Below are 27436 nucleotides of genomic sequence, written 5' to 3'. Positions count from 1 at the left end.
TGGTTGCAGCTGTAGCAAATGATCTGACAGCATTCACATCAAGCTGTGAGCATAATTCTCTGATCTGACTGAAGTCTCAGGAATGTGAAAGAAAGGGAGATGAGGAACAAGATGGCATCTGAAGAGATGCGGTCTAGAGCTGCGGTTGGTGAATGAGGCATGGAGCTATGTATTCTCCTGTATAACTTTGGTCACATTGCCAGGAGTATCAGGCATGATCTAATTAATTCAGTGTCATAGTCTCTTGTACTCCCTTGTTTGCTCATTGCTGTTTATTTTGCAGTTATAGCCCGGTACATAGTTACTAGTGAAGCGATAGGAACATCAGCATAGCTCAGTGATGCGCAGGCACACATGCTGATTATGTACACATCTGGCCAGATGACTGGGCAGCCCCTCTCTGTATCCTCCTGCCCCGTTCTTATGCAGACCTGCCTCCAGAATTACTGACAATTCAAACTTGGTGGAAGGTGTCTCATGGGTAGAAAATTAGCAGTAGAGAAGGAAACAGCCAGTGAAGAAGAAACGAGAGATGGCATTAAGCAAAATGGCATAAACTGGTAAACAGGAAATCCTGAGCTTCACCTATCCTGAAAAATATGCTGCAGAATCCAGGTCCATAAAAATGCAAGTAGAATCAAGAAAAGATTTATAAATGTTCAGAGAAGACACAAGAAATGGAGTAAAAAGAGTATGTTGTCAGATGATAAAAAACCAGAGGGAAATGGTCAGGCAGAGATTCTTTATAGCCTCCATACTTCATCATCAAAAGGACAATACTGTAATGGCTGGGTGCATACTGAAGTAATAAGAAACAAAAGAATGAATGAATTACAGGCAGGGTTACAAAGTGGTGGGGTTAAACAACAAGTTAATTGAAAGCATTTGAATAATCTGTGCTCAGCAGGAAGGGAAAGAATTGCAGAAGGTGCTGCTGAACTACTTGTCTCATAGGCTAAGACCTGACTGGGACCATATGAGATCCCAAAGGACAAAGAGGGAATCAACAGAAAACATTTGTTAAAAGAAGGGAGGAAACTAGATGGCTAAATTGTCCTTAAATATCTAGCACATTGCTAGAAAAATTAGTAATGCAGTCCTCTTGTGAGCTGTGCAAATAAAATGGTTCTCCACACAGGTAGGGCATAAGAGGCCACAAACTCCTTTGATTAATCACATCAGCAGATGGGTTCATTCTTTTTATGACACCACTTTGCTCAAGTTACAGAACTTTACGTCTCACTGAAATCCAGTTTGTTACCAGTTTCACCATTTTTTTCCCACCTATAGCTGATTTAGAGTGACTTACTCATAATTAACCTAAAAATTTATGTGATTTCTGAGTTCAGCAGCAAGTCAAGGCACCATTAAACCAGCTTGGTGTTAAGAGGACACATCATTCCAAGGTGGCCTCAGAAAGCAGAACTTGGGGTTTCTTTTGCTCCAGGGTCAGAAAACATTAGCTTTCAAAATACCTACTTACTCTGAGCAGATCTGGAGAAAGAAGGACCTATAAGAGACACAGATTTTATACTATCTAATCCTAAAAGATTAATATATAACAAATATATGAATATATATATATGACTCTTAGGATTAGGGGGTGTGTTTGCATATGGATATATGTACACACATATATTTGGCATGTCTATAAAAATATATATATATATTTACAATTGATGTACATTAGGAAGGATAGTCAGAGGCTCAAATACCAAACAGGAGGCTGAATACTGGCTGGAGACATATACTGCAGAGGCAGATCAGCTGGATAGGAATTAACAACATGACAGCGTCTGAAGAAACGTAGCTGTTGTCTTACATTGTGTTAAGAGGACTTAGTGTGTAAAACAAGGAAGGTAATTATTCTGCTCTGCTTAGCATTTGATAGCTCTCAGCTGCAGCACTTACATACTCTTGGGAGGATGGTGTTTCAGGGAAGGCAGGCAGCCTGGAAGCAGCCGTGAGCAGAGCAGCGGCCAGAACAAAGGGGTATAAATCTTACAGTAAAAGGGTGAGAGGACAAGATGTGCCAAGCTTGTCAAAACAAAAAAGAGAAGATAGCAGTGAGCTAAACTAAAACTTGATAAACAAGAAAGGAGCTCAGAAGATAGCACCTGCCACCTGAGAACTGTGAAGCACTTTATAAGTGTATGCTTAAGACCATGGTTTTTCTGGGGCACATATTTTATTGAAACCGCTTGGTGTTGTGGCTAAATTGAAATAGAGAGTTTAAGTGGTTTATTGAACATGGCAGAGGGGGGCAGGGGAGGCTCTGCCTAACTGTTCTCCTGAAGCTGTTCTGCAAATTGCGTCACGGATTAAAATATGCCCTGTCTACCTCAGAAGATAATGAAGGAAAACAAAGACAGGGAGAGATCGTGCTCTTCTTCAATCCCTCTCTGCTACTCATACCTCAATGAGTAGGTCTCTACTGGGCTATTAATTCTATGAGCAATTGGACTGAGGAAAATTACCAGGGAAATTTTGCAGTCACTTTCATTACAGATATTATTCCTGGTTGTCTGTTGTAATCAGCAGAGCCTGTTTCATCAGTGTGATGTAGCAATTTTAATTTTCATTCTCTTGCGTATGCTTCTGTGAACAATAACAGGACAGTCTGTGAGAAATGGCTACGATTACAAGCAGAGAATGTGAATTTTGTCTGACAGGAAGGGGGTGGCCATTTGCACCAAAGTTCCCCCTTCTGCCTGCATGACTGCAGCAGCACAGATTTGTTTCAGGGCACGCTGACAGAAATCCTCTTCCTCCCTTATCACCGATACAGATCTAAGAAGCTCTAAGAGAAGATTAGAGTCCTTAAAGCATACAAGCACTTGGCAGGTGGTACCCTTTTGCCTTAAGCTGTGGTACTTGCAGAGCCTGGGGTCCTCTGGCTGGTGACATCAAGGAACTCTCTAGATGAGCTCTTATCAGGGAAGCTCCAGTTTGGGAAAGGCTGCTGCAGGACAACAGGCGTGTTTCCACACTTGCATGCCTATGTATGTGCAGCCTCTGGCACTGCTGCATGTGCACCAAGACCCAATCTCTGTCTCTTCTGAATGTCACCAGGCAGACAGAAGTCCTGGGATGAAGCTGCAAAGTGACTTGCAGGAGGTTCCACAGGCCTCCTGCTGCACGTGCAGCTGTCACACAGCCGGCTGTGAACAAGGCTCCCAGCTGATGGCTTCAGTGATCTTGGACTGAGGTCCCATTTTATTAAAGAAGAGGCAATCATGGTCCATGCTACACTGAATGACACACTGTGAGAAAGCTGCAACTGGTGTTACTGGGAAAGGAAAGCTGGGTGGAAGAGATATATAGCCCTGTTTTACACCTTTCTTTGACAACAAAGTTACTGTTTCTGAACTCCTGTTTCATGGACAGCAACGTCCAAGATGCAGAGAAGTGCAACAGCAGCAGTCACTGAGACAACAGCCACACTTCCTCATCTGCGGGTGCTCAAAGGAAAGATGCTCAAATGCCTGAGTCAGTTGCCCTCTCCCCAGATCTGAGGTGATAATGAAAAGCATGAGGGAAGCAGCACCTCACCTTCTGAGTGAATAACACCAGAAGGTTTTATCACCACTGGGTGATGTACTGTCTAAGAGCAATCTCAGAGCTGTTCTGAGCTCATTAACCAAAGGAGAATCAACAAGAATCAAGACAAGTGATAACTACTTAAACTGTTGACTGCATTTTTGATGTCAAATAGAGAGGAAAAAATATCTTCTCTATCTGCCAAAGAATTTCTTCTCTATTACTGCAGTGGAGTTACATTAGTCCATTAGGCTGCATGGACATCACTCTCTGGAAATATTTTTCGTCCAGTTATGTCACTGGAGGACAGTGTTTTCTGTCTCAGTGTTTGTTCTACCATGTATTTTCTATTTCCTAAGGGCATGCCTGTCTCAAAACATGCAGGGTTTTATAAAGATCCTGCCTCCTGGAAGCTTGAGGATTGCCTAGTCTAGTGGGTGAGCCATGCCTGTCAGAAAGGGGGTGTGAGGTCTCCTCATTAGTGGAACCAGACCAGTTTTGGTATCTGTGCCCGGCATGACAGGCTGCTATTTCAGCTGGGGCAAGCAAACTTTCTTTAGGGTTATGATCCATTATTCTTCACCGAAACCTTCAAAGTTGTGCTAGTTGAGAGTGTCTGCAGTTGTACTGCATTGGTGGTCTTTAATCTCTTGTCACTGTACATAACCAGTGCTACATTAGATACTAAGAAATCATTTCTCCTCTGGTGGAAAAATTGTTTAAATATTCTGACTTATATAACACAGGCCTATATAGGCTCTGGATCTTTGCTTTTGAAGGTAAAGTTAATTTTGTCATAAAGTATAAGGATACATGTAGATAAATCTAGCAGGCATCTAGTCCATGTAATTCTTCTAGGTTTACATCATTACTGCTTCCCTGGTTATCTCAGTAACGATCTTCTCCAAAGATGTTGAACCATTACTACTAGGACTGCTGCCAGCCTATTACTGTATTGTCAAGGCTACACCACGCTCTTTTCGGGTTGCCATTGAAACCATTACGTTTCTATTACCACTAAGTCAACTCAGCTACCACCGTCCCTGGGTTCAATCTGATCATGCTTGCACTGGTGTAAATTAGGAACAGCATTACCATAGCTAACAAACTTTATGTTTGTAAAATAAGAGTGGATAATCCTTCCCAGGGTGTCAATACCTCTAGCACACTGCCTTGAACATCAACACCATTATTATGGTCACCAGCATTGTACCATGTACATATTTTTGTCAGCACCAAAGGCATTGGCATCTTCAGGCAGACCCCACTATAGACAGTGCCATGAGGAGGTGGGGATGGTCAGCTGGTTCTTGGTCCTTCTTTGTTAACATTCCTTAAGAAACAGAGTTAAGTCTTGTGTTTACCTCCAGGCTACTGAAATCCCAGTTGTTCGCATAAGGCAATGAATCATTCACTATTTTGATCACAGGACATGATCAGACTTACTGATTAGTTCTTCTGTACCTGTGATTTCTTCCCCAAGCACTGATACTCAGCAAAGTGACACTGAAATAAATGTGAACCCTGAGAATAATCTTTCATGTCTTCATCATGATCTACTTACCAAGGCTCACTAATAACATTACTTAAGACTAGAATTGTTGCACTCAGCTAATTAATTATATTTTATTGGCACCATCTATAACTAAGGTGCCTGGGCAATTCCCAGCTGTGGTTCTTGTTAAGGAAACACTCATAGGGCCACAGCCTTGCTGGCTCCTGATACCTCCTGGGCAGGAATCAGGAGCCCCAGAGCATCACACACAAACGAACACCTTCCCAAAGCTGGGTCACCCCTGCACACTGCTTGTTGCAAATTTGGGGCCTGTGAGATCAGCTCATACTACCTCCCCCCAAGTCAGATGTAGAGAGGAAAGTAGGGGTAGGCAGAGACACTTGGGCCCGACACAAGCATCAGCACTGACTCTTACCTCCCTCAGGATTTTGAAGGACTCTGTCAAAGCCTTGTTCACAGTCCCCACTCCTTTTGCCTGCAGTTCATCCACCAGCTGCTTGAAGTGCTGGCAAGAAGAGAGGGGAAAAAGGCAGCAATGAGTTGAAGGCAGGATGCTCCCTTTGACTGAGGAAGGAAAGGGTAACCTGGGGAAGTCTGTGCCATTGGGCTCCTGATCCTTTACCACCACTGGCAGGGTAGTACAACATGGTGATGGATGGAGGTGGGAAGGTCAAGTGGCTGCTCCATTGACAGTGCCACTGTGCTGCACCTTTGCCCACACAGCCGCAGCAGGACTGCATTTCTCAGCCTGTGTGCTGTGAACCATTGGCAGTTCATGAGACATCATGCAAGGGACAAAACTATTAGAAATCAGACTTTCTGTTATCCACCCCTTCAGGAAAAAAAAAAAAAACCCAAAACATTCCTGTGCATGCAAGAGCAACAGGATTGGGAAAAAGAAAAAATTTGAATGCTTGTCTTCTACTACGGAGGCATTGATCTGAGAGTGCTTTCCACAAAATAGTGTCCAAAAGGCTTGGTGATCCTTTGGGAAACACTGCGGGAGACATCACCCTTTGGAGTCATACTCTGTGACCCAGGGCTAAGCTGGGAAAGAAATCTGGAGAGAAATCCAGTCGTCGAAGACATGCAGGGATGAACTACCTCTGTGGTATTAATAGAGAAAAAGGAAGAAAAAGAAAAACAGTAAGAAGAGCTAAAAATACAAGTCAGCCCAGAGGGCGGCAGAGCAGCTGGATGCAGGCTGACTACCTTGGGGCTGCTGAGCCCTCCTGGATCAGAGCAACAAAACCCCTCATCAGAGAAAGCTTGCTGGCGGTCCACCCTGGCAAAGGATCAGGCCAGGCTGAAAGCGCATTCACCAGGAAAGGGCTGGTTTTTCTCCTTTCTGAGACCTGAGGATGGGGGGCTTCAAAGATGGAGAACCTTTGCCCTCTGGCACAATTTTTCCACAGCAGTCTGGGCTAGGTCCACTCATGCTCTGGTAGCACGGGGACACAGGGGAAGCTGGTTGCTGCTGTTTAGCTAGCCAGCTGACCCCATCTTACAGCAGCTTTGTGTAAGCAAAGATGAACCATGGAGCCAGCACACACCACTGAAGTGGTGCTTGTTTCTGAAATGCAAACCTTTCTGGGAGATGGTTGTTTCTTGTCCCTGGGGTTTCATGTCACAACATCCTAACCCTGTGTACTTCTAACATTAAGAGAGCTACCTGAATAACATCGGAAGGAGCCTGGTACTCACCTCTCTGTTATCTCTGTCTGCTTGGACCAGGATACCCTTAAAACAGGGTTCGACAAAATGAACATAATCATTATACTGCAAAGAGAAAAATGAAAAGAAAGGGTTTGTAATGGGAGAAAATTCATAAAATGGGTTCATGTCTTAGATGAATATTCAGAAAACAGTATGGACCTTTGTGCCATGTTATACATATTTCCCTTAAGAATTGTTGTAGTGATCATGGCAAATTATAATTTTGATAAATCTCTTATTTGTTTAAATAACACGTTAAACATGGTGTTTTGCTGAGTTCTATCTGGACATATCTACACATACCAAATTACTTTTTGTTTTCCCCCACTCACACTGTAGAGATTTTCTCCACACTCTATTAGCTTGTGCCCCTGGCCTTGCTTCTAGCACTGTTTGTGCATATTTTTGACTTCTGGAAAGTCTGTGAGTCCCCAGTCACCAGCTGAACCTTGCAAGTGGTTTTGTAGCCTAATGTCTGATGCCTCTGGCGCACTGCTGAATGTCAACATATCAAGTTACCACATATCCACTGAACTGTGATAATTAGTGTGGTGTATGCTTCTAGCCCGATAATTATGTGAGGTAAAACATACTAGTGTAAACCTTTTCCTGCAACGTTCAGAAGAGCATAATTCATAAAAGCATGGCTAAGAAGCCACTGATGCTCAGCTAATCAATAGGAGCTTGAGTCACAGAATCACAGAATCATCTCAGTTGGAAAAGACCGTGAAGATCATCCAGTCCAACTATTAACCTAACACTGACAGTTCCCAACTACACCATGTCCCTAAGCACTATGTCAACTCTACTCAAACACCTCCAGGGATGGGGACTCCACCACCTCCCTGGGCAGCCCATTCCAACACCTCACAACCTGTTCTGTAAAGAAATGCTTCCTAATATCCAGTCTAAACCTTCCCTGGAGCAACTTGAGGCCGTTCCCTCTTGTCCTATCGCTTATTACTTGGTTAAAGAGGTTCATCCCCAGCTCTCTGCAACCTCCTTTCAGGTAGTTGTAGAGGGCGATGAGGTCTCCCCTCAGCCTCCTCTTCTCCAGACTAAACAACCCCAGTTCCTTCAGCCGCTCCCCGTACGTCATGTGCTCCAGACCCTTCACCAGCTTCGTTGCCCTTCTCTGGACACGCTCGAGTAATTCAATGTCCTTTTTGTAGTGAGGGGCCCAAAACTGAATACAGTAATTGAGGTGCAGCCTCACCAGGGGTAAGATCACTTACAGGGGTAAGATCACTTCCCTGTCCCTGCTGGCCACGCTATTTCTGATGCAAGCCAGGATACCATTGGCCTTCTTGGCCACCTGGGCACACTGCTGGCTCATGTTCAGCCTGCTGTCAGTGTGTCCGAGCAGTAGGTTCTTGGTGTGAGTACAGTAAAGGAATATATTATATGCCCTTTCTGGGATTGTTTTTGAAGAATAGATGGTATTTCAAACACCTTAATAACTTCTCTCCATTTTTCTGCCAACACTGTTCACTATTCCATCTATACAGCCATATAAAGACAGAACTGTCAGCACTGGACTTCCTAAGTATCTTACAAAATAAAAAGCTATCAACAAAAAGTAGACTTTATATCTCAGTGACTGTGCCCTGTCAAGCTTTTATAGAAAGGAGCCTGGGGAAAGGGATGGTGCTTGACTTAACTTTGAAAATTAGGAGGTAATCTGCAATTTGCCTTTAACTGGGTAACAACCCTCCCATGGATCATGGAAAAGTTTTGCTTTCTGTGGTCAGTGGTGCTGGTTCTCTATGGGTAACCAGTCGCTCCTTATCCTGGCCAGGGCTTAAAAAGGGAGAGAGTAACACCGAGGCAACCTGACCAAACTCCATGCAGGCCTGTGCAGATTGACTCTGAACTGGATTGCAGACTTGCAGGATGCTGGTGCAAAAAAGGCATGGTAATTTCATAGCCTGAAAACATTATCCTGAGGATTATACTGCTGCTGGACTCAAATACAGTATTATGCTATACTAGGTGAATTTATTAGTTCAGGTGCCTGTTAGCTCAGGTGTCCATCCATAGCACTTTATCTCTGTTGCAGTCACATCGCTAAGTAAACAAAAGGATGTAGCTAACATCCTCCATAGAGGAGGGCGAGATGACTTAGCAGCCACCCTGCTGACCACTCGAAGACGACTTCCCAAGGATAATTAGTTTTAATCCCCCATCCAACATAGGTACTAAGTATTGTAGTTATGCCACCGTAATGCCTGTAGTTTGCGAAAGGGACTGAAGTGTTGGTGCGAGGCACAAGGAAGACAGCTCAGCACTGGAAATGGGAGATAACTTACTGCAATGATGTTGACAAAGTCGTTTTCTCCCAGAGTATCTAAAATGGTAGCAATGGTGTGTTTGGCAATGGTCATCCGCAGGCCCTTCATGCTCCCACTGACATCCACAATGATGACAATGTCCTTGGGAGAGGTGGCCGCTTGGATGTACCTTTATAAAAAGAAGAATACAAGGAAGCACCGTGAGCCTATGGGGAGGAGGAACGCTGGGCATGCTGCTGTCACATGTTGCTACCCGCAGCATGACATGCACCAAGCACAGCTATCCAGCAGAGTGAGGCTGGGCATCTGATGGGTCCCTTCCTACCAGCCTGCCTCTTCCACGGGCCCCAGCATCTCACTTCCCACATTGGCAAATGTTGGGCCTGCTGCAGACACATGTCCAAATTCAACTGAGAGTGACAATTGTTAAAGCCTTTTTCAGCCATGCTGAGTAAATGACCTGCATTTCTGGAGTCTGAACAGCCCCGTCCCTCTGGTTGCAGAATTATAAGGAGGATAGGACAGAGAAAGGACATGCTGGGGGCAATTTCCATGTGGCATTTGTTAGATGCCAAATGGAACTCTGGTGCTGGCAGGCAATAGGGCTTCCTAACTTGGTATGCCTTCATTATGTACCCCTCATCTCTTGCAGGAGCAGCATGGGGCAACCAGTAACTGCTGATCAGCCACTAAGGTGTCACCTTGGAAAAGAGGGAGAGGGGAAGACTGAAAGGTGCTTTGGCCAAGTGTCTCCAAAACTCTTACCAGCCACGATTCCTACAGTCGAAGGAGACAACTCCGTTCTCATCTGGTAACCACTTTATTCCTGAAGGGAGCAGCAAAAGGAGCAATCAACACACACAGACAGGCAGACATCTGCTCCCCACACCCCAGGCACCTGCACTTCTGCTGTTCACTGCTGAGACCCAGCTACCCCCCATTCTGCAGAAAGACAAGCAGAGCTGTGTGGTCTTCAGCAGTTCTCAGTGAACCATTTATTAAGTTTCTATTAAAAAATGTACTAGGCATAATCTGACAGAATTTGGGGAGCAATTGCACTTGCTTTGAACTTTTTGCCACTTTGATGTAGTTGTCAACAACATCTTTTTCTCTCCAAGGGTGGTTGAGAGCATAAAAAAGCAGCAGCATGACAGGAATGTGTTGCAGATTCCCTGCTAAAGGCTCAGTTCACAGTTATCATAGAGTCACAGAATGGTTTGAGTTGGAAGGGACCTTAAAGATCATCTAGTTCCGACCCCACTGCCATGGGCAGGGACACCTTCCACTAGACCAGGTTGCTCAAAGCCCCGTCCAACCTGGCCTTGAACACTTTCAGGGAGGGGGAATCCACAACTTCTCTGGGCAACCTGTTCCAGTGCATCTCCATCCTCATAGTGAAGAAATTCTTCCTCACATCTAATCTAAACCTACCCTCTTTCAGTTTAAAGCCATTACCCCTTGTGCTATCGCTACATCCCCTTGTAAAAAGTCCCTCCCCATTTTTCCTGTAGGTCCCCTTTAAGTACTAGAAACCCCTGTAAGTTCTCCCTGGAGCCTTCTCTTCCCCAGGCTGAACAATCCCAACTCTCTCAGCCTGTTTTCACAGGAGAGGTGCTCCAGCCCTCTGATATTCCTCTGGACTCACTCCAATAGGTCCATGTCCTTCTTATGTTGGGGGTCCCAGAGTTGACTGCAGTATTTCAGGTGGCGTCTCACGAGAGTGGAGTAGAGGGGGAAAAAAATCATCTCCCTTGACCTGCTGGTCATAATTCTCTTGGTGTAGCCCAGGATACAGTTGGCTTTCTGGGCTGTGAGTGCACACTGCTGGGTCATGGTAAGCCTCTCGTCAACCAACACCCCAAGACCTTTTCCTCAGGGCTGTTCTCAATCCACTCATCACCCAGCCTGTATTTGTCCTATGTTGTATCGTCTCTGCTTTCCCCTTCCACAACATGTGACAGGTGACAGAACAAGGACATGCAACCATCTGACAAAGGGGCCACCAGGCCAAACTACAGCTGCAGAGGATCTCATGGATTCCTCTCTGCACAGGGCCTCCCTGTTGTGCAGTGACCTTACCTGCCACTTGCAGCTGGCAAGTGAACAAGAAATCAGGCTGACAAGCTGCATCTGCCATGTGTGGCATCAGAGATGGAGAGAGGCTGTGGCCACCACTAAAAACTACAGGGGAGCATGAGGCAGGAAGCCCTCCTTCAGCCTCTTCACCCTGCCTGTGAGATTCACAGGTCCTGCAATGGTGTTTTGTGGGGTTTTTGGAAGGCAGCCTGCCCAAGGCACACCCCTGCAAGCAAACTCCTCTGGGGTTGCAAGGACAACATGCCTGGGGGACTGATCCGCTTGGGAAAAAGGGGTTTATGCCTGCCATGGACACTATTCCTTTAGCCTAAGCAGCAGCAACCAATGCACTGAATATGTTGCACACTGCACCCCTCCTTCATAACGCCACACTACACCCAGCTTTCCCAGACTGGGCTCTTCCATGACACAGACACTGTCCTGCAAGACTATTGCATTGAATTGAAAGAGTGAAGCTGATCTCTGCTCTTTTACCTGGGTAGAGCCTGAAGAATCCAGTGGAGCTGCCAAAGTACTGCCAGGTCAATGTGGGATCCCTTTCAAAGTTGTCCACAAAAATAGGATTCAAGGCTTCTGACATGTAAACACCATTCAGGATGTCAGGGTCTGTGGGGGAAAGAATAGAAAATGGGGAAAAAAGTGTGCAAAAGAGGGGAGGATACCCACCCCTGACCTGATGGAGGAGCAGGATGGGAACAAAGGCAGTCCCAGGAAGAATGCAGCCTTGTCCAATGCTTTGACATTGAGCAGGGAATTAGAGGCAGCATTCAAGTAAATCCTGGAGGGCAGGTCACCACTGGCCACTACAGGTGATCTCAGCTTGATCATGTGGTATTATCTCCATTTCTCTTTCCAGCCTTGTCTGCCCTTGGGCATTATGTCTGATTGGAAGAAGGCTCCAAGAGACCCAGGAAAACCAGCACTGTGCTGGGCACAACTGGCATGCCACACAGGCAGGATGCAGCTGCTACCTAAGAGGAAATGTGTGTCTGTTGTAAGGCAACTGCCTGGTTCACCACTGAGCAGAACAGCCTTTCTGCAAAAAGTGTTTAAATTTATGCTAGATGTAATTACCTAAAACAGAGGAGCTCTAGGATTTATATGCAATTTCTCTCTCTCTTTCCTCAACAATTCTTTATTTTTTTCTTTGTCTGCCCTTTCTTTCACAAAGTCTGAGCTGTCCTCCCTTGCCCCTGATCTCATCAGAATCAATTGGAAGTTGCAGACTTGCAAGAACTCGTTAAGATGCAGTGTATATTTGGTGTCTGTGTTGACTCATTTCCTCAGGAGACCAAACAGAGTGGCAGCAATAGAAACAGGGAATTATAAGAAACTGGTCATTGTAGGATTAACTGTAATAATGTTGAAAGGAATGGGGCTTTGACCTACCACTTCCTGTTTAGTCACTTTAGTAAAGGCGGTTTTGGTCAAAATAGTGGAAAAATTGAACTGTGGCACCCCAGCAATGAGGCCAAAGTAACGCATGCAGGAAAGGAGCCAGACAAGCTGTGGAGAGGCAGGCTTGCTGCTGTTCGCAAGAGAGGGAGTACTGCCAGGTACTGTTCCTGGGAGGAGCCCTGGGCATGCAAGCAGCCCTCCTCTTCCTCCATCTGCTGCTCACTCTCCAGCTATAGCCAGAGCAGCTGGATGGTTTGTGTCAAGCTGTACAGGCAAGAAATCAGCTATCTGGGAAGTGCCTCTTGGCTGTCTCTGACAGCGGCCATTTGTCCATCTCTCTGTGTGCTGCTGTACACAGCAGCCTACTTTGTGTAGCTCTGTTGGAGCTACCCACAGCCAGCTCTGCTGGTGGCTCTATTGTGAGCAAAACTTTAGTGTCTGTGTCTGTCAGACCAGATGGAATTCATTTAAAATCATGGGAGAAATAGAACTCCCTCTATTGTCCCTCCAAATAACGTAGCAGTTGTGAGTGCAGTCATGAGCGCCTGCTCCTTCTGGTCCTGAAGACTGTAAACGAGCTCCATCTATAAGAAGTAATGACGCTTTTTTTTTCTTGTCAAAACGTATGCAAGGGAAGAGTTGATGGAGAGGCAGGGAAGGAGCCAGTTCAGGCAGCTTTGAACATTGGCCAAAAAGAACAGTAAACTTAGAACAATTGTGGCTGGTGTCTCAGCCTGCAGATTTGGCAGCAGCCTGGAGATGGACTGGCTTCTGGTGTGCAGCTGGAGTGGTGTGGATGTGCAGGGGGAGAGGACACAGTCTGGGCAGAGATGAGGCCATGTGAGCCTCAGTACCTCCCTGAGCTCCTGCAGCTGCTAAAGTGCCAAAGGCTTGCTGAAAATGGAAAATAGCCCACAACAGTCATGTCCTGGTAGCAGTTGTGAATTACCCCCAGTCCCCAGTGGATATGCTCACTGGGAATTAAGTGTCCCCATGAGGTGTTAGTGCCTCATAACACAAAGGTACTTAGGGTCTAAATTCTTAGCTGAGATCCTTGACACCCGAAGATCTGACCCTTTGTGTAGAGTAACAACTGCCAATAAATTCACATCACAGTTTGCTTCACAGTGTCTTTGTTTAGGTAGATAAACTGTAGGAGACTATACTGCCTGCCTAAGATGGAGGCCTGTCTATCATTAGAGGTCTTCCAAGAGCAGATTATACCTAAACCCTTCACAGTGACAGGCTGCTATACATGCATGACTGTGCCTTAGGACAGTACCTTTACAGCCCTGTTTTATGTCAATTGTTTTTTTTCTATTCCCATCCTCTCTTTCAGTATTATTACTGGTAGTTTCCACAGCAACCTACCAGTGGGAAGAAAGTAGAGGCCAGTAGAGGCCATTACCTTTGTTGTAGACATTGGTGGGGAGCTGGATATCACTGTATGTGGTGTTCACCAGCAGGTTACTGAAATGCTCATTTGGCTCCAAAATGAATTCATCTCCAAGCTCCACATAATTATCATTTTCATCCTTCTCATTAATCAGGAGAGAGTTGTAGTAATCAAACTGTTGATGAAGATAATGGAAAAGAGAAAGGCAACAAGAGAGAATAAGACAGATTATTACCAGTACTACCCCAAAAAACCACTCCTTAAAACAAAAAAGGGATATCTGGAGAATTCAGGCTTCAAGTAGAATCAAGATGAGCCGCAAACAAGATCTGTTACCAACTGGAGAGTGTCAAACTGCCCAGATGATGGTTTCTGCCCAGTTTCTTATTGTCAGATGCCCCCATGACTGAAAGCATGGTAATAACCATCAGCAGAAGAGCCACCTGAGAGCAAAAGGACGCAGTGGCAGACTCCCATGGTCCCTCAGAGGTATTTAAGTGACTAGCCAGAGAGGTCTCACTAGGTCTAGCTCCCAGGTTTGCTAGAGGGCATGCCAATGCTGAACTTACTTGCCCTGTGTCTACAGCTGTCATTTACTAGAGTTAACTTCTGATGTACATCCAGCTAGGATTATCCCCTCACTCCAAGCAGCAGGCCCTTGTCAGGAGCAAAGGACAGAGGTGCTCAAAGACAGCACAGTTTTCTCCCTGTGAAGGCCACTGGGGATTTAGCATCCATGGTCACTTTAGTATCTTCACCCTTTAATAACAGATGTTTTTAAGATTTTTTGCTGACTTTATCAGAGAGCAGAAGTTATTTAAGGATTTACGTTCAAGCACTAACGGTACTCAGGTGGTGTGAACTGTGTGTGCAAATACAGGGTCATGTACCTTGACTCACCTGTGACCCTTACTGTGAATGCAGTTGACCCAACTAGCATGACTGTAATGTGATTCTTACATAAAGAGGTAGAGGTGAAATTGGTAGCTAGTTTGATTTCAAGAAGCATTTTCATTCCTACTCTTTCCCAGCACGGAGAGTTGTACTTGCAGAGGTAGCCTGTACTTTTGCTAAGCACTCTGCACTTGTACTGTGGACAGCAGTCTTCCTTCATTGGAGTTTTCACTCCAGTTCCTTTCACCAGCAATAATCCTGTAGCTTGGCTATAGTTTTTAACAGAAAGGCAATTGTCCAAATTGCTTGGACAGCACCAAGCTTTCACCTAAAAGGGAGTCTTGACAAGCGAGTGTCTGCAGGGTAGATTAAAGATGATGGGAGCTGTTGAGAGAGATGGTGAGAAGCTCAGCTCATTGGTATTAACAGTTTGCTGTGGGTATTTGTAACAGAATTCTCCTCATTGCTCATACACAATTTTTAGCTCATTTTCCAATCAAGTAACCCACAAAGCATCAGCTAATTTGCACTAACATGTCACATAGTGACAATGTTTGTGTCGCTTACTCACACTGGTTTCTAGACAAGCTGAGTGTCCTGAAGACAAGGAAACTCCTGTCTATGAGCCTGAAGTGGCTGGGGGCTACTAGGCCTGCCTTTTGGCTAGTGTCTCTGAGGATGTGTGTCACATTTTGTCACTGACAGGGATAAACTTACCTCCAGTGAGGAGTTGTACTCATGGTTCAGATCTGCATCTTCTGCTGCTTCCACCAACCTCTAATGCAAGCACACAGAAAGAAAGATGAGTGGGTGTGGTGGAAAGCCCTCCAGAAGCTCCTCCAGCTGTATCAGCCATTTACACAGTTAGTGAAAAGACACACGACTGCCGCCTCCACCACAACACAGAGGCACAGGACTATAAACTTCCCTCTTGCCCTCCTTTTCTGCTGATCTGTCATCATGTGCTGCAACTTTACAGCTTGGAAGGTATATTCACAGCTATTTATTGCCAAGTATATTCACATCTACTTACTCCAGAGTCCCTGCTAAACCCCTGAGCAATATTAGATATCACAGGACATATACAAAGAGAAACATGTTCATTTAGAGAAACAACAGCCAGAGATTTAATTTAATTTTCCATGAACCCTTCCAAAAAGCCATGGGAAAGGCATTTCAGACCCAGCCTGATGTCAGGATTTCATCAAAGGAAAAGGCCTTGTGGGAGTCTCAGTCTGGTATTGTTACTGAGACAAAGACCGTGACTTGATTTCATAAAGGGTTCAGTGATGCTGCAGTCATTTGTAAGCTCTTACCATTTATGGAAGGCAATATGATCAACTAGTATTCTCTAATATGTTGCTTCAGGACACTAATTCTCAATTGGTACAGACTAGGAAGGAATCCAGCTAAACATATACATGTTTTCAGAGTTGCACAATCAGTGACAGTTTCAGCAAAACTACTTTTTGCTCCTTCACAGAGGATAAGGCAATCTAAACACTGGAAAAGTCTGGCTATGAATTTAATGTTATGGGCCAAAGCTCTGGGTCTAAATATGCCCACATTTCACTTTGAGATTCAAATGATGTGTTTCTGGATGACTTTTCCACATTAGACGCCTTAAATAGTCAAGGCTCTGTGACTACAGAAATATGCTTTTCATAGTGGGTAAATATAAGGGAATATGATAGATACTTAGATGCAAGCAGTAAGAGGGGCCATAGTGATTACCTGCTCTGATGTCCAACACAGAAACAGCTAAAGACCTCTTGCCACTTCATCCATGTTTCCCCATGTACACAGCTGGAAATCCAAGCACATTCCTTGCAGCTTGTGTTCAGGGGCTGCAGGAATTTCCCTTGAGCCACACATAGAGCTGAAACAAGCTACTAGTCTTTGATGGCCAGAGTGCATTACACAGGGATAAACTTTATTTTAATTTGTGAGAGGTTTTTTTCTCTTCAAACAGCTCTTTGCTCCTAAAGGAGTGTTCATTCCCTCATATTTATTCCTAGACTTTGTTTTTATCTTATTTCCTACTTTGGGCTGAGGGAGAAGCCAGCATTCCCTTGTCTGAACACCCACATCCTCCCACCAGTGTCTATTTAAAGCTCAGAGTGAGCAGCCAGCTGCACCAGCAGGCATTTGGTTGGGCAAGGAAGTCCTTGTGCAGCCTCTGCGCCCACACTCTCCTAGTACAGGCAGGAGGCCTGCATCTACTGCTCTGGGGCTGACAGGAGAGGACTTCCTTCCCCTAGGCCACAGGGTCATACCTCAACAGCTTCAACCTTCCTGCGGAGCATGCTTTCCATCTGCTCCGAGAACTTCTTCACCAGCTCTAAGCCATCCACCTCTTTGATCTTCAGAGTTGGCTCCACATCTTTGTACTTCTACCCAAGGAAAAGCAGAAAATCCTGCTGAGCAGGAGGCTCACAAGAAGGGTGAATCTATTATTGCTAGCTAGGTATTGTCTTTGGCAAAGAAAGAGGTGTTGAAATAACTGGTCTTATTTATCACTTCCCACCTTTGCCTTTCCTCCCTTTTCACCCCATAATATGGGTGTGTGCAGATCACTGGCCGTAACACAAAGCATCTTAACTAACTAAAAGCAACTGATCCAATTGTGAGCTTGTGGATGTTGAAAACAGAAGTGTATCTGAAGCTATTAGTGCTTACAAATAAGAGAAGCAGAAGGTTGAATTTTGAAAACCTAAAATATGCATTGTGCTTACATCCATACTAACATTATATGCATCACATACCTGAAATTTACTTAAGGCAGAGGGAAGGGCAAGGGAAAGGAGCTGTATTCTGTCATTAATTCACCTCCTATGTCATATGTGCTCTGGGGCACTAATGGGAAAGATGTCATGCTAGTGCACGTCTTGTCCTCCCACACTGCCATCATACCTGTAGGGTGTCTTGTCAGGTCTGCAGCAAGAAGGGTCTACTTAGGACTTAGGTGGGAGACTGCCAAGGAAAGGTCAGCAAGACAGTTATGATACTGCTTATTCAGCATGCATGAGCATGCTTTGGGCCAAAAGCAGCACAGAGGCAATTCCCAGAAACTAGGAATCACAAGCATGGCTACTTAGTGCTGTCTCCACTGGGAGAGATGCTGTAATGAGAAGGATGAGGATCTGACAGCTTCAGAGATAACCAGCTTCTTCTGACCATGTTTCATATAATCTAAGCATTAAAAACCTGGGAGTACTCCCAAACTGGGTAATAGTAATCTGCCTCCCTAAATCTGCCCTTTCAAGACTACACAATGGTCTTTATTTCTCCTTTTCAAAAAATCCAAAAGCTAACAGAGATAGGCAGAAAGAAAGAGCAAGAAAACCTGTGAAAGGACACGAGACAATTAACCTATTTCAGAAAAGACAGAGCCTTACTTCTTCAGTAATGTGGAAGCACAAAGGCAACCAATTGAATTTCCCTGGTCCCTCATCATCATATCTCTGCACAGTATACACACACCCCCTCCATCTTCATGTTGTATTAGCACCATAGCAGCAATCTCAGCCAGGGCTGGACTCCTTGTGCCAGTACAAAATGAGGTGGTGAACAGGGTAAGGGGATGGCAGGGCTTTTAGTGGCACTTTCGAATTAGAAGAAAATGGTGGGGTGGGAGGACTTTGCATGTCTTCAGAATGAGCAAGCAGAGCTCCTTTTGTTCAAGAAGCTTATTGACCATCCAGGAGGGCAGCTGAGCACAGGCAGAGTAAGAAATGCCTTGAGCATGGGGCAAGCTGAGGAGGTCAGACAGAAATAGCAGCAGCATCAAGCCTGCAGCAGGCATGGCGGGGAGGCTGCTCGCTCTGTCTGGCATGATTAACAGCAAGGGTTTTATTGGATTAAAAATGCCAGGCCTCACATCACCTCTGCTGCAGCTGGGTAGCTGGGATGAGTGGGGGAGGAGGAGGAGGTTTGGTTGAACATGAAGGTTAGGGTAGCCATGCTGTCAGAAGAGGGATGTGCAACAACCACCCCCCCAGCCGAGGTCCCTGGCTGCTGATGAGACCACAGCACACATCCCAGCTGGTGCCTGTCCCATTTAGCTCCATGTCATGGTTTCATTGTGAGGGAAGCGATGTCTGCCAGGCTAGGCTTTAATCAGGCCCTCCTCGGAGGGAGGAGGGTAATCTCTCCTGGGAAAGCTAGTGAAGGGGGGGGACCACACCAGCATGGGTAAGCACGCACTTTACAAATTGACCTGCCATCGGTTACCTTGGGTCATATCTTCAATTAAAAAAAACAAGGCTCTTTACTTCTCAATTATTTTTTAATGTGCTTTTGACACATTGACAAGTAGATATTAATAGGGTAAAAGTAATCATGAGCAATCATGAGCAGTCTGCTAATACCATACACACATCTTGCCCTGAGAACTCAGAGCTGGGAAGACAAAAAAAAACCCAAAAACCTTTCTGCAAAGTTTCAGCTGGCTGCAAGGAATACACCAGGTTTAAGCTCAGATGCCCTTTGAGCTTTTTTTCCTACAAAAAAAATACACCAAACCATTTTGTATCTGTATTCTCACCACTAAAATCTCCTGTTATTAATGAACATTCACTGCAAGAGTTCTTAAAGGTGGTCATTGGAATAGTACCTGCGATTTCAGTACTGTTATCACCACGGTTGAAATGTATGTTGAAATGTACACCATGGCTGAAAGTACACAGCCATTGTCAACACAGGTGCTTATAGCTGACCAAGATTAACCTGCACAACCTGAGTTTAAGGTTCAGGTTATCAGATCATTATAATTTACAGAACACTAAACAGCTACAGGCTTAGGAAGACTGGCTGGAAGGATCCGATGTTGAAAAGGGGCCAAAAAGTTAACTCATCTAACAGAAAATATTTTCATATTTATCTAGTACTTAGTATTCCCTTAAAACAGCAGGAGCAATTCATTAAGATTCTCCTTCCACAGAGATGGGGGTGGCGATTTAAAAAGTGAAATATCCAGGATTCAGTACCCTAAGTTTTATCTGCAGAGATATGTCACCAAATAGATTTTCTTGTTCCCACCTCCATGAAATTTAGCCCATTGAAGTACACAGTGTTGCATTAATCACTGCTAGTGAAGCTATATTAAGAGTGTGAAAGACATTCCTTTCATCTTCACCCAGGAAAGTGTCTTGACTGAACTTCTTTAATTCGTCTGTTCTTTGCTGTGTAGTTATTTGTAGTGCTTTCTAGTAATTACATAGCTGGAGCCAAGCCCTGATGTCCTTTCTCAGCTCTATCCACCAGAGAAGGCAATTGGTATCTCAGCTACAGGAGGAATCAGGGGGTAATACTCAGAAACACTTCTAATGCACTGTTAACACAGTAGAAAAGTTAAGTTTTTGGTCTGCTGAAGCTGACGGTGTCTCTGTCACTCAGAGGCAGCCCCTCAGAAGCCCAGAACCACCATGGGGTCTTCCTGGCATGGCTGCCATTGGTGGCCCCAGGCCTTTGGTCACTGTCTGCAAACAGACCTAATAAACCACAGGTTCAAACTTTCTGTTGCTTAGCTCTGGGAGATGTTTCTGCCCTCTCCCTACTCAGCCTTTCACATTGCCTCTTTACTCCAGCTCTATCACCCACATCTGTCCTAGACCCCAGCCAGCATTTTAGTACAGATCCATCATCTCTCAACCAGGTTTAAGTGCACAAGCTTATCTTAACCTCTGCTGCATAATGATCAAGAGAATAAAATGAATGCTTCAGCCATCAAACCAAAGCCACTCTTCAGCTTTTGCTACCTCTGCAAGGTTTAATTTGACGATACCCTGACTGCTTGGGGGCTTCCTCAAAGCTCTCTGATCCAGGGTGAGAACCTGCCCTTATGGATTCAAGAGATGTCTGGTGACTCATCAGGTCTGTGGAAACAATAAAGCCTAGTAAGAAATTGACCATTTGGGTTTGCAACATGGTATTAGGGTTCTTCTGGGGGAAACAAGCCACAAGAACCTCAAAGAAAACCAAACTCAAAGCCACTAAAGGAAGTTTACGCTAAATATTGAAGAGAAGATTTACATGTAAACATTCTGTAACTGAAAAATTATGGCTCTCCAAGCAACAATAAGCTGGTTACTTCAAGCCTATCAGGCACAAGGGAGATGAAGTAAGATATGAAAGGTGCTGTTATCTCTCAGTTTGTATTTTCTCAAAGGCAAAATGCCTGTCGACTTAAACAAGCACCAAGGAAGGAATTGTTTGCCCTCTACACTGTGCTCCCTGCCCTTCTGCTGATCTGTGCATACTCATGCACACAGAAAAATATTTCATGTGAAAGAGAGACAATGACCCAAAAAGAGGAAGGTGCCTGAAGAACACATGTTTGGATTTCCAGACTTCAGTGCATTTGGCTCCCCAGGCCTGACTTGTCCATAGTCTGCACTGGTGTGGTGATCTACATAAAGCTATTTGGGGTCTGCCAAGGTGCATCTCATGGGGCATGAAAATGTTGCCTAATAGTAATCTATATACTAATAGTACTGTATTAGTAAAAGATCCATCTGCATCCTCCTAAAGCTGTCCTTCTGCAGCACTATAAGTGTCAGGGACACAGAGGGAGCCCTCTAGGATGGTCCCTGCTTTGGGATGCTGATTTGCAAGAAGGTGGCAGACCCAGTGCTTGCTAAAGAAATGGAGGCTGAGAGGACTGAAGAAGTAGGTGCTAGCTGGTCCTCCCTTATTTCCTTAGTCCCAGGAAAATAAGGGGACATCCTCGGTACTACTTGCCTAGTCCCAGGGAAATAAGGTGAAATGAAAGAGCTCGAGAAGTGGGACTTGAGGGTTGAAGGGTAAACTTCAGCTGTTTAAAGTGCTTAAATGAAGTTAGGACAGGATAGGACGTCCATTTAGGAGATAACCCTTTAGTGGAGTATTAAGAGAGCAAGGCTGGATCAAGCATCCCCTGCTGGAAGTGGTGACAGTGAGCCACGGGTGACACTGTCCCACTTAGGGGTGTCCAGAGACTGTGCAAAACACAATTGGTCTGTGCTGCATCCAAGCCCAAACACACACAAGAGCAATCCAGACACCTTCCCCTCTCCAAGAGGAAAACCATGTGGACATGGACTGGGGCAGGCAAGTGCAATTATTTTATAAGGCTGTCAGACCACCAGGGAAATATAGCTCTGCCTTGACATGAATGCTAGATTGGATTTGGTTACATTCAGGCTTTTTTTAAATCAGAAAATAGTTTTCTTCACTTCCAGTGAATTACACCAAAGGCTGATAGAGTTGTGAATTTTTGTTCAAGATCTGGTTGCCATGACTGTCATTTTTAGTGTTACTATACTAGCATCTACAGGCCTTATATACCCCCTGCCCCAAAGAGATCAAGAGCCCAAGAGAAAACACACAGTGTGGACAGAGGGAGGTGAAATGGTCTGGCTCAACATCTCCAGAGGGCCAACACAGCACAGCTGTCTTGACATTCACCTTGGTGCCACATCTTGTCCTCCATCATTAACTTTCACAACACTGGTATTTTCAAGCTAACCCCTGTTCTCCTTAGTCCCACTGACTTTTGGCCCTCAAGGAACATGAACTCACTTAATCTGTTAGAAATAGCCACAGAAGCAGTGCAAGTTGGTGTGTTGAAGCACACCTATACAGCAGACAAATACCTATCAGATAACCCCAATCTGTAACTCCTGCCCACTGGAGCTCCAGCATTCATCAGAGATGCCTTAGCATGTCACTTCGCCTCTGGCAATTATCACTTGGGGACCCCATGGAAGAATAAGCAATGCAGGAGCATCGTCAAAACTGCTAAAAGCCAAACTTTTGCCTGCATCTATATCCCACCGCAGCTGCCTCATGATTAGCGCATGAAGTACCTATATCAGTGCCGTCAGCTTTTTGTTGCACCTAAGAGCTGATGATCAGTATAGACCTTTGCGATGGACCTTGAAGGCCTTTCTTGACCAAGCCTAGCAAAGGTGATGCTGCAGGAGATGCTCCCTTACTCCAGAAAGCAGCACTGTGGGGAGAGGGAAGTAGAGGGCTCAGCAGCAAGGCAAGACAAGGCAAACGATATCCAAATCCTTTTTTGCACTGGAATACGGGTGTTAGTAATAACACCAGGACAGAAATCGGACACCTAGAAGGCCTAAAAGGCAATGCATAGCTTGTATTGAAGAGAAGAATCAGAGAAAGAGTAAAGGAAACTAAGCAGATGGCCACATGAGGTGGAGATGTGACTGCATCCCTTCAGATGCACTCAGGAGTCACCAGACCCCCTGAACAGCACTGGGGAGGTACTGATCCCTACAGCCCTGATGCTGCAGTGCAGAGGCCACCAAACCTGAAAGAGGGGCAGCCATTCACCTCTGACCTCAGAAATCAAGGTAAAACAGAGCAACTTCTCTACAGCTGCAAATGGGACCAATCATTTAAAGCCCCTGGAGCTACACCCTTTAACACTGGTAGAGAGTTTAGTGCAACAGTGCCTGTTGTTTGGTGACCAAGCCAAGCAAAGTTCTGCACCTCTGGAAGATCACAGCTTCCAGGGCACCTGCCTCAGAGATCCTGTTCAAAGAGTTTTAAAGGCACAACTCAAAGAATTTATGAGTGACTGGAGGAAGACAGATGAGGAAGCAGAAAGAAACAGAAGTGCCAGCTGGAGAGCTGCAGGAGGTGATGATGAGGTGACAATGAGCAGGTGAGTGATGCACAGGAGGAGAGGGACTGATACACTTAAGAAGGGAGGATTGAAGGGTAATTATGGAAGGGCATGAAATGATCATCAGAGGGGAAACATGAGGAGTACTATTAAAGAGTATTTTTTAAAAAATGGGACAATTTAGGTGGCATTTAGCCACAGCTAATGAAAGGAGGAAAGGCATTAGATGGATCCCTCTCTCCAGTTCATGGAGAATGGCCACAGGACATCACTCTGTACTTATGGATATGGACCTGCATGGTTGTGAAAGTTAGCTGGAGACCTGTGTATTTTGCTTCCTTCAACACCAGGAGGAAACCTTGGGGGCCTACATGGGGAGATGATGAGAAGCCAAGGGAACCCTCGCAGCTTTTGCCTACCTTCTGCAACAAGAGAGAGCCTGAATACTTAGTCACAATGGAGTACAGCTCCCCACCGAAGGCATCTGCCCAAGACTTCACCCTAAAAAGACAACAAAAGGAAAATCAGTGTTAATAATTCAAAGTCAGCAGAACTGCTTCCTTCTCTAGACAGGGAAAACTCCATCTTCTCGAGTATGAACCCTGTTGTATTTCTCTAAGCCACTATAGTGACAATGTTTTCTCCCCAGACTGCTATCCAGACAAGCAGTGAGGCAGGAGGCAAGTACTGTTCTCGAACATTCTGCCCAGGACACTGGTCAGCAAGGTGAAACACTGAGTTCTACTGGTCTCGGTTGTTACATTTTGACTCAGAGTGGAATTTGTCTCACCTAACTTCAGAGGTTGTACATTTGGTCTTAGATATCATCTGATTTCCTCTATTGTTAACAAAGTGAAATAAATAGCTCTTTGCAGACACCTATTTGTCTTCACTGATTGCAGACAGAGCCTGGGGTGAAGGGCTAGACACCTAATATCAAGACTGCTGAAGAGAAATAAGTGTCAGACTTGAAAGAAGTTGTCAAGATTCACCCCTTGGATTCAGTTCCTAAAGCTGTGTGGGACATAGACTAAGAAGCCAGACAAATTCACTGCTCTCAGTGGAGTTACTATAGCTTGATAATACCAGAATAGATTATGCACCTCATCATTGTAATACACTACTTGCATTTGTGCCATCCTGTAAATAATTGATGATAGCAATACCACATGGAGAACATAAGGATGTTGAAGAGCAGCCTGAACACTGAGCCATCCAAATCAAAATAGATGGCTTTCATAATTGACAGAGCACTTCATCAGAAATCTGTTACATGATTCACATTAAGCAGTTCCGCCTACATGCAGTTCCTTCAACAAGGATTCACTTAGGAGAAATTTATTTAATGAAATAAACAGCCTTCTCCACTTACCAGAACACTTATTTATGGGGTGCAGAGCCTTACCTATGGTTTCCAGTAGATTTCTTCTAGTCCTAAACAGACTTTAACTTTAGGGCCTTATTTCCCAGTGCATTGCACTACATCTGTGACACAATATTACACCACCCTAAAGATGAACTCTGGAGTAAAGCCAGCAAAGCAATGGTGGAATAATCACAACAGCTAATTTTAGCCTAGACAAGCCTGTTTAGGCTCCCCTCTTGCAAATAGAGACAGATAGGCAGCTATAGAGGATGATTTGGCACATATAAGGCTTCTGCTCTGAACTACACCTCTCTCTACTGCCTATAAAAGGATTATAATGAGTGGGTGCCTTTTTTAATCACTCCTTAATTGGCAATGAGGCATTCATGTCTAACGACTGAGTGTGATCTAGCACCAGCTGAAGTCAATAAGAACAAGGCTTTTTTCTTTTTTTTTCCTTTTTTTTTTTTTTCCTGCATTGTGTTCTGCATCTTATTTTGACAGTCAGAACTTTTATCTCTTCTTTTCATTCTTAAAGAAAAAGAATACAGGTATTTGCTAGGATACCAGGATTTATTGCTCTGTATCAGAGTTATTCTAGCAAGCCTAGAATGAAAGAGGAAACCAGAAACAGGACCCCATGAGATGCTTTCCTGGTTAATGTAGTGACTAACACATTTTGTCAGGTATGAGGATGTCTGAATCAACATTTAACTCGATGTCCATCTGCTACTGATGGTTTTATAACTTTTATGTATGAGATATTTTGTGCTGGTATTAACTAATATTCTCCAGTCTCCTCACATTTTACTGTAGAAAGAGAGAACCTAAACATGAAGTTTGGGATAGTAATTTTAGCAGGGAGGTTTATTTTTACTCCATTTTTCTCCCCCAAAAATGAGGTGTGTGTGCTTCTGGTCCGTCTGTTTTGTGTTGTGTCTGTGGCCATGCATGTGCCCCTATTCCTTCCAGCCCTCATCATTTTTCAACCCAGCAGCATGGAAGAGTCTGTGATATTAATTTCTGGCTAGTGGGTGTGGTTGGGCAGCTTCAGTGGAAAAATGCTATTATCAAGGTAAACATCCACAATACAAGCTTAGCAATGATCGGTCAGTAGAGAAGCCAGCCACAGACACAGTTTCATAGAAGATCCAGCCCTGCTGCTTGTGGATCTGCTTGTTTGTGAAGTCCTTAAGTCCACCATGACTTGGGATTCTCCACTTTTGTAAAAACAGGAAAGGGAAGGTTGGTTTTTAGCCTTTGAGAGTGCAGCAAAAAAAGCCAAAATGTATGAACCTTGAAGCTTCCAGTAACAGCAGAATTTGAGAAAAAAAAAATCAAGGTTTGTGTAATTTCACAATTTCTATGCGGGTGCCCTGTGTCGGATGCTCAGCCCGGGAGGGCTCTCCCAGCCCACCCAAGGCAGCAGCCTCGCAGCCACTTCTGAGCTGCTGCTTTGGCCTGGGGGCTGATATTTCTGTTGGTCTCAAAGCAGAGGAGGAAGGAGGCGCAAAGGCAGGGGGAGAGCAGAGCAAGGGCCAGAGAGTGACAGCTTTGAAGGGCTGGTTGGAAAGTTAGGGGGGCACAGAAGAATGAGAGGGCACAAAGGTCCTGAAGGCCTGTGTGACAGGGCTGAGGAGTGGGTAAGTAAAAATATATGGTGGCATTTCATGGAAGTTGAAAAGGAGGCAAGTGAAGAGGCAGAAACATGATGGCATTAATATATTTAAAAGATAATTATTTGCCAGGGAAGGGAGAAACCTTAGAGTACTGGGAAATTAAGGGCAGCCTGATGAATTTAAATAGGTTTCCTTATTTTTTTCATCAACAAGTGAGAGAAAAGGTCAGTCTAAAATTCATCAGGTTGCAAAGAAATTCCATCTAAGGCTGCTGGCTCCATGAACTCAGAAGTAGATGTATAGAGGCAGTAGGGGCAGCCTAAAGAGGCCATACGATGGTGATCTTTATCTCTCCCACCAGCATTTCTCAATGTTGCCAGTACCTCAAGAAGCAAAGGCTGAGCAGCCAGCCTCAAATCCTCACCATCCTCACAGCTGCAAATACTTCTGTCCATGTCATGGCCAACTGATGAGCAGAGTCGTGGCCAGGAGGGAAGAGGAGGTGGTTTCTGTGCTGAACTTGCACCCCAGAAGCATTGCTAACAACTGATTGAGCAGATTTTTGTACCACTGGAGTTAAAGCTGAGTGAGCTTTGCAAAGATGTGAATAAGTTGGCAACAAACTAAGCACGGTGCAGCAAAACCAGGCACAACCTGGGGAAGCGGCACAGGCTGACTTAGGCTGGTGTCACTTAACTGTGATTGAATGCAGCTGGTGTTTAAAAGACTCTGGTTTTCTGTCCCCAAAACATCCCTGTGTAATCTATGGAGCAGGTCCATTTTCTGCTGATTTACTCCCTTTGGCCAATGTGTTCTTCTACTGAAATTTCATTTGTAAAGGGCAACTTTTATGTTTTAGTTAAATTCATGAGTGGATTTGAAACACCAGGGATTAATTTAGCTGTTGGTCTGGTTTCAGTATCAGGGGAGAAAAGCTCTTTTTCTATTGTTTATTCTTCATTCTTCTACAT

General features: G+C 44.7%; 1 protein-coding gene across 10 annotated transcripts in view; it reads right to left on the bottom strand.

Annotated features, from left to right (window-relative positions):
- The window catches only part of CACNA2D4 (calcium voltage-gated channel auxiliary subunit alpha2delta 4), a 132814-nt gene that overhangs the window by 103222 nt on the left and 2156 nt on the right, over window positions 1-27436 (bottom strand). For 9 of the 10 annotated variants that reach the window (XM_074826122.1, XM_074826126.1, XM_074826116.1 and 6 more), the window contains exons 2-10: window positions 23900-23981; window positions 17125-17241; window positions 15566-15625; window positions 13967-14129; window positions 11635-11766; window positions 9829-9889; window positions 9082-9232; window positions 6761-6835; window positions 5472-5561 (exon numbers count right to left, since the gene is read on the bottom strand). In XM_074826122.1, coding sequence (XP_074682223.1) covers window positions 5472-5561; window positions 6761-6835; window positions 9082-9232; window positions 9829-9889; window positions 11635-11766; window positions 13967-14129; window positions 15566-15625; window positions 17125-17241; window positions 23900-23981 — 931 coding nt within the window. The remainder of the gene's footprint in view (window positions 1-5471; window positions 5562-6760; window positions 6836-9081; window positions 9233-9828; window positions 9890-11634; window positions 11767-13966; window positions 14130-15565; window positions 15626-17124; window positions 17242-23899; window positions 23982-27436) is intronic. The other variant, XM_074826124.1, reaches the window with a different exon arrangement.

The sequence above is a fragment of the Strix aluco genome, chromosome 5, assembly GCF_031877795.1.
Source record: "Strix aluco isolate bStrAlu1 chromosome 5, bStrAlu1.hap1, whole genome shotgun sequence".
Lineage (NCBI taxonomy): Eukaryota > Metazoa > Chordata > Aves > Strigiformes > Strigidae > Strix > Strix aluco.
This window is presented reverse-complemented; position numbering and strand designations above follow the sequence as displayed.